This window comes from Mirounga angustirostris, unplaced genomic scaffold (genome assembly GCF_029215605.1).
Source record: "Mirounga angustirostris isolate CCGP_5_RB_7025 unplaced genomic scaffold, mMirAng1.0.hap1 SCAF_9, whole genome shotgun sequence".
Classification (NCBI taxonomy): domain Eukaryota; kingdom Metazoa; phylum Chordata; class Mammalia; order Carnivora; family Phocidae; genus Mirounga; species Mirounga angustirostris.
In genome coordinates this window covers 70,417,296-70,433,221 of record NW_026991717.1, presented here as the reverse complement: position 1 = coordinate 70,433,221, position 15,926 = coordinate 70,417,296, and the positions used below count along the sequence as shown (strand labels likewise).

The window sequence follows — 15,926 nt, the reverse complement described above, 5'->3', positions numbered from 1 at the left end:
AGAGAGCAGTTCTATAGAAGCTCATGGCTGGATGGGAATAAGAATTGTGGTGTGAAAACAATATTTTTGTTTGTTGGTTTGCTTGCTGTAAGTCTGGAGTTAACAAAAAGTTTGGAGTTTACCCAGGATGTTGGTGAGGGTTGAGACATGTTAATTTTAGCTGATGTGACAAATATGTCAATTTTTTTTTATAGAGAGAGGGGGAGGAAGGGGCAGAGGGAGAATCTTAAGCAGGCTCCATGTCCAATGAAGAGCCGGACTTGGGGCTCAACCTTACAACCCTGAGATCATGACCTGAGCCAATATCAAGAGCCGGATGCTTAACTGACTGAGCCCCCAGATATGTCAAATATTTTTAGTTGGAGAAGAATGAGGTTCTAGATGGAAGAAACAATAATAACAACTCTGCTTCTTGATGTACTGCAGGCAGAGGACATGGAAAATGACAACAGAACAGTGGTGAAAGAATTCATCCTTCTTGGTCTGACGCAGTCTCGAGATACTCAGCTCCTGGTCTTTGTGCTAGTTTTAATTTTCTATCTCATCATCCTCCCTGGAAATTTCCTCATCATCCTTACCATCAGATCAGACCCTGGCCTCACAGCCCCACTCTACTTTTTTTTGGGCAACTTGGCCTTCCTGGATGCATCCTATTCCTTCATTGTAGCTCCCAGGATGCTGGTGGACTTTGTTTCTGAGAAGAAGATAATCTCCTATAGGGGTTGCATCACTCAACTCTTTTTCTTGCACTTCCTTGGAGGAGGGGAAGGATTACTCCTTGTTGTGATGGCCTTTGACCGCTACATTGCCATCTGTCGGCCTTTACACTATTCAACTGTCATGAACCCTAGAGTTTGCTATGCCTTGCTGCTGGCTCTGTGGCTTGGAGGATTTATCCACTCCATTATCCAGGTGGCCCTCATCCTCCGTTTGCCCTTCTGTGGCCCAAATCAACTGGATAACTTCTTCTGTGATGTGCCACAGGTCATCAAGCTAGCCTGCACAGACACTTTTGTGGTGGAGCTTCTGATGGTCTTCAACAGTGGTCTGATGACCCTTCTGTGCTTCCTGGGCCTTCTGGCTTCCTATGCAGTCATCCTTTGCCGTGTACATGGGTCTTCCTCTGAGGGGAAGAGCAAGGCTGTTTCCACATGCACCACCCATATCATTGTTATATTTCTCATGTTTGGGCCTGGCATCTTCATCTATACTCGCCCCTTCAGAGCCTTCCCAGCTGACAAGGTGGTTTCTCTTTTTCACACAGTGATCTTTCCTTTGTTGAATCCTGTGATTTATACCCTTCGCAACCAGGAAGTAAAAGCTTCTATGAGGAAGCTGTTTAATCAGCACATAGCCTAATTAAAGGGAAAAAAGAGAATAAAAAAAATCAAGACCAGAGAATTTTATCTGAAATTAATTTATCCATTTCCAAATACTGCATTATTGAACATTTTTGTCAGGACTATTTTAGGCACTGGGAGAAAGAGGTATTGAGACAGGTAAAGTCACTGCTCTCCTAAAGGTACAGTCTAGTGGGACTACACAGCCATTAAAGATAGAAAATGAACAGAATGGTTTCAGGAAGAGATATAGAAACTAAAAGAAAAGCAAAAGTATAGACAGATATATAGATAGATGAGTTAGAGAGTGTGGGGTGAGGGTAATAAGTTTACTTTCCATCTTTAACTAGGGTGTTCTTGTGGATGTGACATTTTGGCTGATAACTAGGTGAACTAAACAGTCAACCATGCAAACATCTGGAGGCAGAGCATTCTAGACAGAGGAAATAGGTAGTGCAAAAACCTGAAGATGGTAATTGGTAAATTTGAAGAATACAACAAAGTTCAAATTGACTGAGGTATAATAAGTGAATATGAAAAAGATTAGAGTTGAATATACCAGGTAATCCAACACACATTGAGTCTATGAAGTGAATATAAGAGTTTGATTTTTTTTTTTTTTTTGGTAATTATAATAAGAAACCATTCTAAGGCTTTGAGCAGCAGAATGATTTCTCACATGCAGTTTTATAAATGTCTTAGGGCTGTAAACTCAAGATTCTGTGCAGATACCAAGAGTTAAAAATTATCATTAAGAGGGAAATATTATATTTTGAAAGAAATTAAGATGCCAAATTTTTTCCGTAATTAGATGAAGACCAAAAAAAAGCTGGTTATTTTCTTTAAAAAATATTTTTTGAGTATAGTTGTTACACAATGTTAGATTCGTTTCAGGTGTACAACACAGTGTTTTAACATCTATATATGTTATACTATGTTCAACAGAAGTGTAACTACTGTCTGTCACCACACAACACTATTACAATACTATTGACTATGTTCCCCATGCTGTATCTTTTATTCCCTTGACTTATTCTTCCATAATTGGAAGCCTGTATTTCCTGTTCCCTTCACCCATTTTCCCCATCCTGCCATTGCCCTCCCCTCTGGCAACCATAGGTTTGTTCTCTGTATTTAGAAGTCTGATTCTCTTTTTGTGTCTTTGTTTATTATTTGCTTTATTTAGTTTCCACATATAAGTGAAATCATATGGTATTTGTCTTTCTCTGACTTTTTTTTTTTACTTATTTATTTAAATTCCAGTTAGTTAACATACAGTGTATTGTTAGTTTCAGGTGTACAATATAGTGATTCAACACTTCCATAAAACACCCAGTGCTCATCACAAGTGCCCTCCTTAATCCCCATCACCTATTTAAACCATCCTTCTATCTACCTCCCTTTTGATAATCATCAGTTTTCCTCTATAGTTAAGAGTCTGTTTCTTGGTTTGCCTCTCTCTTTTTTCCCCTTTGCTCACTTGTTTTGATTATCAAATTCTACATATGAGTGAAATAATATTGTATTTGTCTTTCTCTGACTTATTTACCCAAAGAATACAAAAATACTAATACAAAGGGATACATGCACCCAATGTTTATAGCAGAATTATCTACAATAGCCAAATTATGGAAAAAGTCCAAGTGTCCATCAGCTGATGAATGAATAAAGAAGATGTGGTATAGATATATACAATGGAATATTACTCAGCCATAAAAAAGAATGTAATCTTGCCATTTGTAATGACATGGATAGACCTAGAGTGCATTATGCTAAGCAAAATAAGTCTATTTCACTTAGCATAATACACTCTAGATCCATCCATGTTGTCACAAATGGCAAGATTTTATCCTTCTTTATGGCTGTGTAATATACCATTGTATATATCTACACCACATCTTTCTTATACATTTAACTATTGATGGGCACTTGGGTTGCTTCCATATCTTGGCTATTGTAAGTAATGCTACAATAAACATAGTGGTGCCCGTATTTTTCAAATTGGAGTTTCATTTTCTTTGGTTAAATACCCAGTAGTGGAATTACTGGATCATATGGTAATTCTATTTTTAATTTTTTAAGGGACCTCTGTAGTGTTTTCCAACAGGGAACAAGAGTTCCCTTTTCTCTGTATCTTCACTAAAACTTATTTCTTTCCTTTTTCATTCTAGCCATTTTGACATGCATGAGGTGATATCAGATTGTGGTTTTGATTTGCATTTCCCTGGTGATTGGTGATGCTAAGCATCTCTTCATGTCTGTTGGCCAACTGTCTTCTTTGGGAAAATGTCTATTTAAGTTCTCCACCCATTTTTTTTTAATTGGATTATTTGGGTTTTTTTTTTTTTTTTTTTTTTTTTGGTATTGAGTTGAATTAAGTTCTTTATATATCTTGGACACTAATTCCTTATCAGAGATATCATTTGTAAATATCTTCTCCCATTTAGTAGGTTGCCTTTTTGTTTTATTGATGGTTTCCTTCACTGTGCAGAAGCTTTTTATTTTGATGTAGTCCCAATAGTTGATGTGTGCTTTTGTTTCCTTTGCTTATGGAGATATATCTAGAAAAATATTCCTACAGCCAATGTCAAAGAGATTACTGCCTATGTTCTCTTCTAGGAATTTTATGGTTTCAAGTTTCACATTTAGGTCCTTAATCCACTTTGAGCTTATTTTTGCTAATGGTGTAAGAAAGTGGTCCAGTTTCATTCTTTTGCATGTAGCTGTTCAGTTTTCCCATCACCATATTTGTTGAAGAGACTATATTTTCTTCATTGTATATTCTTGCTTCCTTTGTCATAGAGTAATTGACCATGTAAGCATGGCTTTATTTCTGGGCTCTCTATCCTGTCCTATTAATCTGTGTGTCTCTTTTGTGGCACTACCATTCTGTTTTGATGATCACTCTGTAGTATATATATATTTTTAAGATTTTATTTATTTATTTGACAGAGAGAGACATAGTGAGAGCAGGAACACAAGCAGGGGGAGTGGGAGAGGGAGAAGCAGGCTTCCCGCAGAGCAGGGAGCCCGACGTGGGGCTCGATCCCAGGACCCTGGGATCATGACCTGAGCCGAAGGCAGACGCTTAACGACTGAGCCACCCAGGCACCCCCTACTTTGTAGTATATTATCTTGAAATCTGGAATTGGATACCTCCAGCTTTATTCTTCATTTTCAAGACTGCTTTGGCTATTTGGGATCTTAGATGGTTTCATACAAATTTTAGTATTATTTGTTCTCATTCTTTGAAAAGTGGTGTTGATATTTTGATAGGGATTGAATGGAATCTGTAGATTGTATTGGGTAGTATGGGCATTGTAACATTAATTCTTCCAATCCATGAGCATGGTATATCTTTCCATTTTTTTGTGTTATCTTCAAAATCTTTATCAATATTTTATAGTTTTCAGAGTAAAGTTCTTTCGCCTCCTCGATTAAGTTTTTTACTAGGGATTTTATTCCTTTTGGTGCAATTGTAAATAGAATTATTTTCTTAATTTCTCTTTCTGCTACTTTGTTATTAGTGTATAAAAACACAAGCAATCTCTGTGTTGTATACTGCAACTTTACTGAATTAACTTATCAGTTCCAGTACTTTTTTGATGGAGTCTTTAGGGTTTTTTATGTATAGTATCATGTCATCTGCAAATAGTGACAGCTTAACTTCTTCCTACCAATATGGATGACTTTTTTTCCCCCCTCTGATTGCTGTGGCTAGACTTCCAATACTATGTTAAATAAAAATGGTGATAATGGATATCCTTCTCTTTTCTCCTTCTGGGACCTCTATAATGTGAATGCTTGTTTCCTTGATGTTGTTCAAGAGATCCCTTAACCTATCCTCATTTTGTTTTAAAAAATTCTTTTCCGCTGTTCACCTTGGGTGCTTTCCATTACCTTGTCTTCTAGATCACTGATCTGTACTTCTGCATCCACTAATGCATTGCTGATTCCCTCTAGTGTTTTTATTTCAGTTACTGTGTTCTTCAACTCTGATTGGTTCCTTTCTATATTTTCTATCTTTTTGTTGAACATCTCACTGAGTTCTTCTACTCCAACCTGGTGAGCATCTTTAAGATCATAACTTTAAACTCTCATTAAGCATATTGTTTATCTGCTTGTCATTCAGTTATTTTTCTGAGTTTTTTTTTCTTGTTTTTTCTTTTAGAGCTTATTTCTCTGTCTCCCCATTTTGCTTGACTTTCTGTGTTTGTTTCTATGGATTAGGTAGAACCGCTAAATCTTTCAATCTTAAAGGAATGGTCTTATGTATGGTTGTACCCTATGTAGATTGTGTGTGTGTGGTGACTTTCACTGGATGGCAGGAGCTGTGGCTGGTATGGGCTGGGGGCTGGGGGGCATTCTGTGCTGGGTCTGCTCTGGTGGGATGGCCAGTGTTGAAGTAGGCTTGGGCTAGAGTGGCCCTGAGACTCTCCAGAGAGTTGGTGCCCCGGAAGGACAGCAGAAGCTGAAGGGGGTGAAAGCTGAGGGGTCTCAGGGCTATGTACTGTAAGTAAGCCCTGGGAACACAGTTAAAGCTAAAGTAGGTGCAGGCCAGTGTTAATGGTACCTGGGCTCTCCATGCAGCAGGTGCTCTGGCAGGAAAGCTAAAACTGAAGTGGGTGCAGGCTGGGTGGTTGGAGGGTAGGGGTCCTGGGGACACCCTGGCAAGGCAGATAAAGGTGAGGTGGGTGCAAGCCAGGGAGTCCTAGGGTTCTATGTGCAGAGGGCACCCTGACAGCTGAAATTGAAGTAGGTGTAAGCTAGGGTGTCCTGGGGTGCTCTGTGCTCTTTAGCAGAGCAGCTAGAGCTAAGGCAGTGTGCAGGCTGGGAGGTCCTAGGGCTCTCCATGCAGATAGCACTATGGCAGGACAGTTGAAGTTGAATTGGGTGCAAGCCTGGAGACCCCAGTGCTCTCCATGCAGAGGGTGCCCTGGTAGGATTACTAAGCTGAAGTGGACATGGGCTGCTACGGTCCCTGGGCTCTCCACACAGAAGATGCACTGCCAGGATAACTGAAAATGAAGTGGGTGCAAGTGGGGGTATCCTGGTGCTCTATGCATATAGGGCACCTTGGCAGGACAGTTGAAGCTGAAGGGAGTGTAAACTAAGATGTTCCAGTACTTTCTACACAAAGGTGCCCCAGTGGGGTGGCTGGAGCCGAGGTAGAGTGCAGGCTGGGGGTCCAGCAGCACTCTGCACTGGCAGGACAGCTAAAGCTGGAATGGGTATGGGCCAGTGTGTTCCCTGGGCTTTTCAAAGTGTACCCTGACAGGACAGTTGAAGTCGATGTGAGCCAGGGCATCCCTGGGTGCTCAGTGCAGGGGGTGTCCTGGTGGGATGCTAGGCACTAGCTGGGGGTCCTGGGGTACTCTACACAGGGGGCACCTTGGCAGGGCCACTGGGGCCAAAGTGGCATCATCAGCTGGGAGGTCCTAGAGCATCCTGCACCAGGGATGCCCTAGCAAGCTGGCTGAGGCCAAAGTGGTGTAGACATGGAGTGTTCTAGGGTGCTTTGTCCCTGTGTTACCTTGGTGCAAAGGCTGGAGCTGTAGTGAGTGCTGATCAGGGATGTTAGTGTGTACTAACCTGTGGCCACCTTGGTGGGACAGTTGGGGCTGGTATGGGCTAGGGGACGCAGTGCTTGCTAAGTGCTTAGGGTACTTAGACCCTGCTCCAGTTCGAATTATTAAGGCAGAGGCGGAGTTCAAAGGATGGCTCTCACCAGCCCCTCTGACTTGCAGAGTTCCAGCAGTCCCCCTGCCCCCCGGCCCTGCTGTTTGGTGGAGTTCTAGGGCCAGGTTTTTTATACACTAGTTGCTTTTAAACTGTGCTTTTATTCTCTGCCCCTGAGTGTCCAGGACTGGTGTGGGCTAGGTGACCTGGGGTTGCTGAGGCAGCAGGCCAGTATGGCCTCTAAATCCTGCACTGGTCTGCACTCTGGAGGTGGTGGGGGAGTGTAAACCATGGCACTCACCAGATCCTCTAATGCTGAGAGATTTCCAGCAGTGCCTCTGGCCATTTAGCAGAGTTTCAGGGTTGGATCTTTTATATACTAGTTCTTTCAAATCACGCTTTTTTTCCTATGCCCCAGGGCAGAAGAATCTGTTCACAGTCCCTCATTATTATCCCTCCCACTGTAGTTCACAGTTTCAGGGATGGGCATTCCCTTCATTACCCTGCCTCTGTCTCTCCTGCCATTTTCTTTTGCTGTCCTCTCTTTTGTGCAAAAGCTGTTCAGTCAGCCCCCAGTTCTTTTTCAGGAGAAACTGCTCTATAATTAAATGTGAATTTGATGTGTTTATGGAAGAGGTGAGTTCAAGGTCTTCCTATGGCCATCTTGGACCAGAATCCCCCAAAGCTGGTTATTTTCATATGAAAAGGTCATGGAAACATTTTTCTATGACTCTTAGCTGTTTGTTGATCTCACCCTCAGTTGATTTCACACTGAGTATAATAATTCCTTGGTGGGCCAGTAATGAATCTACTGCAGGTAGCAGAAACTATCCTAGTTATTTTAAACACAGTATTGGGGTTTGGCGAGCAAACCCTGAGACAGCAAATGAAAAGATTACTCCAGACACCTTAGTAGGAGAAAGGAGAGGGCCTGGGGACTAGACGCTCTAGTGTCCAAAGGCCCTGAGCCAAGCTTTGTCTCTGCTTGTGAGTTTTATCAATACACCAAGAGCAAGTGCAAAACAAGAGGGAATGGGTAGCTTTAATGATTAGGACAATAATATATGGGGCAAATGCGTGATAGGGGCAATCAGTGCTCCTTAAGTGCATACAAAGCAAGGAGTTCGTGAAGTAAGTATATGACCATCACCCGTGCCTGTTTTTCTTAAAAATGTAAACATTTACTCCCCAGATGAGAACCTTGAGCCCCAGTAAGAATCTGGCTGCTTTCAACCAAGACACTTCAAAGGAGGCCCAGGGTTCCGGGTGTTCCTCCTTTGCTTTTCAGTTCGTCTCATCCAGAGAAGCATATACAAGTCAGATTTTATCTATCCAGGCACTGTGAATCCCACACAGTATGATTTAATATAGAGAATTATGTGTTTACAAAATAGTTGAAAGGTCTAGAAAAACAAACTATAGGTTGGGCATCCAGAGATGTCTCCCAGAATAACACGGGAGACCTAGGCTGTTAAGGAAACCATTCTTGCTACAATCTTTGCCCCCTGTTTGAAAAATACCACCACATTAACCACAGGACTAGGGTCAAAAGAATGATCCAGAGCACTGTGTACCTATCAGATCTCCTCTACCAAAATAGAATCTTCTTCTGCTACTGCCTCTCTGCCCCATAAAGTCACTTATGAATACACTGAATAGGCACAGCATCCAAAAAAAATCTGTAACCAAAAGTGCAAAGAAGTCTAGGATTGTTTTTTATTTTATTATGTTATGTTAGTTTTATATTTTATTTTTAAAAATAATAAGTTAAAATGTTTATGAATATAAATCATGTGCTTGGTAAAAATATTCAGGCTATAAAAATGTTCTCATTCCTCAAATATTTCCTCCATCTTCACTCTCAGCTTATCATGTTGCTTCCTATATCACTAAAAAAAAAGGAGAAGAAACTTCCTCAATCTCTACCACTACAACTACCCATATACCTGTATCTGGGACCATGTTCCCTTTCATCTCTCCTGAAACTGGGTCACCTGATACTGCTCCTACAAAAATCAACTCCTCCATCTATGCATCAGAATCCATCCTCTCTTTGCTAATAAAGGCAATTATTCTGGTAATTCTTTTTTCTCTCTTTACCATTAACTTTTTCTTCCCAATTGAGTTTTTTTCTTAGTGTATAACCACATTTTTTCATATTAAATAAAACTTCATTGCCTTTTCCCCTCTAAATATTATCTCATTTCTCCTCTTTACAGCAAAACTCCTCAAAAGTTGTTTATACTTAAAAATTAATAGACTTTTCCTGTGTGTTTTTTAGGTTTACAGAAAAGTTGAGCAGGAATACAGAGTTCCCATACACTCTTTGCCCCCCACTATACATACATTACATACATATGTTCCCCTGCATTAGTGTAGTATATTTGTTAACAACCGATGAACCAATATTGATACATTATTTTTAAATAAGGTCCCTAGTTTATATTAGGGCTCACATTTTGTGTATAGTTGTATGGATTTTAACAAATGCTTTGCATATATCCACCAATATAGTATCACACAGAATAGTTTTAATGCCCTAAAAATCCCCTGTCTCTGCCTATTCATCCCATTAAATTTGTAACTTAATTACAAATTAAAGCAATGAGATACTACTACATACCTACTGGAAGAGCTAAAGTGCAGAGATCCTGACAATACTAAATGCTGCTGATGAAGTGGAGTAAGAACACTTATTTATTGCTTGTGGAAACACAAAATTGTACTTTGCACGCCTTTGGCAATTTCTTACAAAGCTAAACATATTCTTACCATATGACCTGGCAATCACATTCCTAGGTATTTATGTAACTTATTTGAAAACATGTCCAAACAAAAACATGCTTCTGCATGTTTATCAGTTTCATTGATAAAAGCCAAAACTGGAAGCAATCACAATGTCCTTCAGTGGGTGAACAGATAAACAGACTGTGGTGCATTCATACAATGGAACATTCTTTGCAATATAAGGAAATGAGCTATTAAGGTATTTATACATGGGTGAATCTTAGATGCATATTGCTAAGTGAAATAAGCCAGTCTGAAAAGGCTACATACTAGATAATTTCAAATGTATTAAATTTTGGGAAAGGCAGAACTATAGAGAGAGAGAAAAAAAATCAGTACATTGCCAAAGGTGGACAAGGAAGTGGGGAGGGTTGAATAAGTAAAGCAAAAGAGATATTTTAGCATGTGAAATTTTTCTATGTAATACTGCAGTGATGGATATATGACACTATGGATTTATCAAAACCCACAGAACTTTAGAGCACAAGAATAAACTTTAATTTAGGCAAATTAAAAAATCATTCAGGAGGTTAAAAGATCCCAGGATAGAATATAGACTGTGACCCCCCCCCCAAAGGTAACAAATGTATGAAATGACTTATTTAAGGAGATGGGGAAAGAGGGCTCAGCTAAGTAGCTTTGGAAATTAGTGGACTCTGTAAGACTAATGGCAAAAGGACTAAGCACGATATTCTAGTTGATAGAGTTTTCTCCCATTGGGTATGGGTTAATAATTTTGACACTGCTATATACATGTCTACTGGAATTGAATAATTAAGTAAATGGATGATGGTAGCCAAGCTTCTCAGTGTTGGAGTGGGAGTTTGTAGATAAAGTGAAGAGGTTAGAATGATCCAAGAGATAATGGATTAAAGCTGGAGATATCAGTATAAATTCATGTTTAGCTCAATATAGATACAGACTGTTACAGACAGATTTATAGATATGTGTGTATGTGAAGGCTGGTGTACAGGCACACATTCCTTTGCTCTGTTATCTGAGAGGGCCTAGAGCAATGACACCCCAGTGGCAATAAACACACCTAGTATTTATTACAATGGTTTCTAATACCATTCTATAAGAAAAAGGACCAGGGCTTCTTAGATTCTAGTAGTGGTCCAGGAAATATACAAAGTGAGTGCTGGATATCTTATAGTACCAGAATATAAAATGCTCAAAACAAAGCATACAAATAAAAAAACCCCACACTGTTGGGGAATATGTCAAAGTGATATAGGAACCAACTGAGGGAGCTCCCAATTGAGAAAGCTGAACAATTTCGAAAATAAAATAAATGTAGTAGTAATGGATTATAACCTAAAGTATAAAATAAATATATGAGTCCTATTGCTGCTATAACAAATTACCACAGACTTAGGGGCTTAAAGCAATATAAAATTATCTCTTACAATTCTGGAGATCAGAAGTCCTAAAATCAAAGTGTCTAGAGTTGTGTTCTGAATGCCAGCCCTGCCAACCAACAATAATCTCTTAGGAGGCAACACAGGGAGAGTGCCCTGCAGTTTAGTATGCAAGCAACTGTGACAGACAGACTTATTGCAGACAGTTAGCCTGACTGCTGACACTGCCCAACTACAAGCCTACAGAGGCCTCGGAACTCTCAACAGCACAGGGACCAAACCCTGACCTATGCCTCCACAGCCAGAAAAGTGGGCCACTGCAGACAACTGAACTGAAAGCAAACATGGCTCAGCCAAAACACTAGGATGTATGGATCCACACAGGAGACACCCCTGGAGAGCCTGGTTCTGATGATCAGGTAGCACTGCACTACAGGGCAGGCACCACATGACCTCTTCATAAGGCCACTACATTCAAGATCAGGAAACACAGCTGACCTTCCTAAACAGAGAGAGTTAGACAAAATAAGGAGACAGGATTATGTCCCAAATGAAAGAACAGAACAAAAACAGAAAGAAAGAGCTTAGTGAAATGGAGATAAGGAATATGTCTGATAAAGACCTCAAAGTAATGGTCAAAAAGATACTCACTAGCCTTGAGAAAAGAGTGGAGAATCTCAACGAGACCTTCAACAAAGATCACAAATGTAAAAAAGAATTAGTTGGAGATGAAGAACTCAATAACTGAAATAAAACACACTAAAGGGAACCAATAGCAGATTAGAGGAGGCAGAAGAAAGGACCAACAAGCTAGAAGCTAGGGTAATGAAAGCAATCAAACTAAAAAGAAAAAAGAATAATAAAAATGAGAATAGGTTAACGAAACTCAGTGACATCATCAAGCATACTATCATTCACATTATAAGGATCCCAGGAAATATACTGGAAGAAATAATAGCTGAATAGTTCCCTAATCTAGTGAAGGAGACAGACCTCAGATTCAGGAGGCACAGAGAGCTCCCAACAAAATCAACCCAAGAAGGTCCACATGAAGACACATAATAATTAAAATGGCAAGAAGTGAAGTGATAAAGAATTTTAAAGAGAAAAGAGAACAGTTAAATACAAGGGAAACTCTGTAAGGCTTCAACTGATTTTTCAGCAGAAACTTGGCAGGCCAGAAGGGAGTGACATCAGATATCCAAAGTGTGAAAAGGAAAAAGCGTACAGCCAAGAATACTCTACCCAGGAAAGCTAACATTCAGAATAGAAAGAGAGAGAAAGAGTTTCCCAGACAAAGAAAAGTTAAAGGATTTCATCACTACTCAAGCAGCCTTACAAGAAATGTTAAGGAGAATTCTTTTAATGGAAAGGAAAGTCCATAACTAGCAGTAAAAAAAAGTATGAAAGGAAAAAATTTCACAGGTAAATGCAAACACAGAATAAAGGTAGTAGATTAATCATGTATAAAATCAGTAAGGAGGTTAAAACACAAAAGCAGTAAAAATCAATTATATTGATGTATATTAGTATATTAGAGATTCATGAAAGGATATAAAAATTTACATTATATACATAAATAGTGGGGGAGTTAAAATTTAGTGTTTTTAGAATGTAATTAAAATTAAGCAACCATCAACTTAATACAGATGGCTGTATGCCTAAGATGATATATATGAACCTAACAGTAATCACAAATCAAAACTTGTAATAGACATACACCCAAAAAAGAGAATGAAATCCAAGCATAATAATAAAGAAAGCCATCAAACCACAAAGAAAGAGAACAAGAGAAGAAGGTACAGAGAACAATTACAAAAACAACCAGAAAACAAGTAACAAGGGCTTATGACAATAAGTACATACCTATCAATAATTCTCCAAATGTAAATGAACTAAATGCTGCATCAAAAGACAAAGGGTGACAGAATGGATAAAAAAGCAAGACCCATCTATATGCTACCTACAAGAGATTCACTGCAGACCTAAAGACACATGCAGATTAAAAGGGGATGGGCATTAAGGATGGCCCTTGAAGTAATGAGCACTGGGTGTTGTATGCAACTGATGAATCACTAAATTGTACTGCTGAAACTAATAATAAGTATATGTTAATTAAATTGAATTTAAATTAAAAATTAAAAAAAGTAAAGGGATGGAAAAACATTTATTATGCAAATGGAAGTGAAAAGAAAGCTGAGGTAGCAATACTTATAACCAACAAAACAGACTTTAAAGTAAAGACTGTAGTGAGAGACAAAGGACATGGAGACAGTGGACAAAGAGATAAAGGAAACATTCCAACAAGAGGATAGAAAAATTGTAAATATCTATGCATCCCACATGGGAGCACCTAAATACATAAAGCAACTATTAATAGAGATAAAGGGAGAAACTTATGCTAATACAATAATAGTAGAGGACTTTAACACCTTACTTACATCAATGGGATAGATCATTCAGACAGAAAATCAACAAGGAAACAAGTCTATCTAGTCTTGTGTCACCCAAAGCCAAACGGACATATACAGACCACTCCACCCCCAAACGGCATTCCATCCCCAAAAAGCATTCCAGTGCACATGGAATATTCTCCAAGATAGAGCACATGTTAGCCTATAAAACAAATCTCCATAAATTAAAAAAGATTGAAATATTAAAATCTTTTCTGACGACAGTGGTAAGAAACTAGAAATCAGTTAAAGAGAACATTTGGAAACAAAACAAATAAATGGAAGCTAAATAACATACATCTAAATAATGGATGGGTCACCCAAGAAATCAAAGAGGAAATAAAAAAAAACACATGGAGACAAATCAAAATGAAAACACAACCATCTAAATTCTTTGGCATGTGGCAAAAGCTGTTTTAAGAGGCAAGTTTACAGCAATATAGGCCTAACTCAAGAAATAAGAAAAATCTCAAACAACCTAACCTTATACCTAAAGTATCTAGAAAAAGAAGAGTAAACAAAGCCAAAGGCCAGTAGAAGGAGGGAAATAATAATGATTAGAGCAGAAATAAATGAAATAATGACTACAAAAACAACAGAAAAAAAATCAATGAAACTGGGAGATGATTCTTTGAAAGAAATAAACCAAACTGATAAACCTTTAGCCAGACTCATTAATAGAGAGAGGACTCAAAATCAGAAATGAAGGAGGAGAGATAACGAACACCATGAAAAACAAAGGGTTATAATAGAATATTATAAAAAATCATATGCCAACAAACTAGATAACCTAGAAGAAATGGACATATTCCTAGAAACATAAAACCTTCCAAAACTGAATGAGGAAGAAATAGAAAACTTGAACAGACCAATTACCAGCAATGAAATTGAATCAGTAATCAAAAAACTCCCAAGAAACAAAAGTCCAGTACCAGATGGCTTCACAGATGAATTCTAGTAAACATTTAAAGAAGAGTTAATATCCATTCTCCTGAAACTATTCCAAAAAATAGAAGAGGAAAGAAACGTTCCAAATTCATTCTATGAGGCCAGCATTATCCAATACCAAAACCTGACAAAGACACTGCAAAAAACCAAAAAGCCAAAACCAAAACCCAAAACAAAAAAACCCTGCTGGCCAATATCTCTGATGAACATAGATGCAGAAATCTTTAACAAAATATTAGCAAACCGAACCAACAGTATATCAAAAAATCATTCACCAGGATCAAGTGGGATTTATTCCCAGGAAGCAAGTATGGTTCAACATTTACAAATCAATCAACGTGATACATTGCATTAACAAGGGAAAGGATAAAAATCACATGATCATTTCAATAGACACAGAAAAAGCACTGACAAAGTACAATATCCATTCATGATAAAAACCCTCAACAAAGCAGGTTTATAGGAACATACCTCAATATAATAAAGGCCATACTGAAAAAGCCACAGCTAACCATCATAATGGTGAGAAACTGAGAGCTTTACTTCTAAGATCAGGAACAAGACAAGAATGTCCACTCTTACCACTTTTATCCAATTTATCTTGGAAATCCTAGATGCAACAATCAGATAAGAAACAAAAGGTATCCAAATTGGTAAGGAAGAGGTAAAACCGTCATTACTGGCAGATGATATGGTATTATATAGAGAAAACCCTAAAGATTCTACCAAAAAGTACTAAAACTAAAATTCAGCAAATTCTCAGGATACAAAATTAATACACAGAAATCTGTAACATTTCTATACACTAACAATGAAGTAGCAGAAAGAAACATTAAGAAAACAATCCCATTTACAATTGGACCAAAAAGAATAAAATACTTAGGAATAAACTTAACCAAGGAGGTGAAAGATCTGTACTCCAAAAACAATAAAACACTGATGAAAGAATTGAAGAACAAATGGAAAGATATTCCATGGTCATAGATTGGAAGAATTAATATTACAATATCCATACTCTGCAAAGCAATCTATAGATGCAATGCAATCTCTATCAAAATACTAAGCATTTTTCACGGAACTAAAACAAAAAATACTAAAATTTGTATTGAACCACAAAGGACCTGAAATAGCCAAAGCAGTCTTAAAAAAGAATAACATATGCTGTCTATTAGAGACTCATTTGGAAACTAAAGATACATCCAGACTGAAAGTGAAGGGATAGAGATCCATCTTTGATGCCAATGGACCTCAAAAGAAAGCTGGGGTAGCAATTCTTATATCAGACAAATTAGATTTTAAACTAAAGTCTGTAATAAGAGACACAGAAGGACACTATATCATTCTTAAAGGGTCTATCC

The 15,926-nt window shown here is 38.3% G+C and overlaps 1 protein-coding gene across 1 annotated transcript; it reads left to right on the top strand.

The window, feature by feature from the left end:
• The first annotated feature begins 435 nt into the window (after positions 1-435).
• On the top strand, positions 436-1,359 carry LOC123862129 (olfactory receptor 4N2). The gene has a single exon (XM_045901759.2). The coding sequence runs from the start codon at positions 436-438 to the stop codon at positions 1,357-1,359; it is 924 nt and encodes a 307-aa protein (XP_045757715.2).
• The last annotated feature ends 14,567 nt before the right edge of the window (positions 1,360-15,926 follow it).

Excerpts from the sequence above, each read along its gene's own strand:
- LOC123862129 (XM_045901759.2), top strand. The coding sequence starts at position 436 with ATGGAAAATGACAACAGAACAGTGGTGAAAGAATTCATCCTTCTTGGT.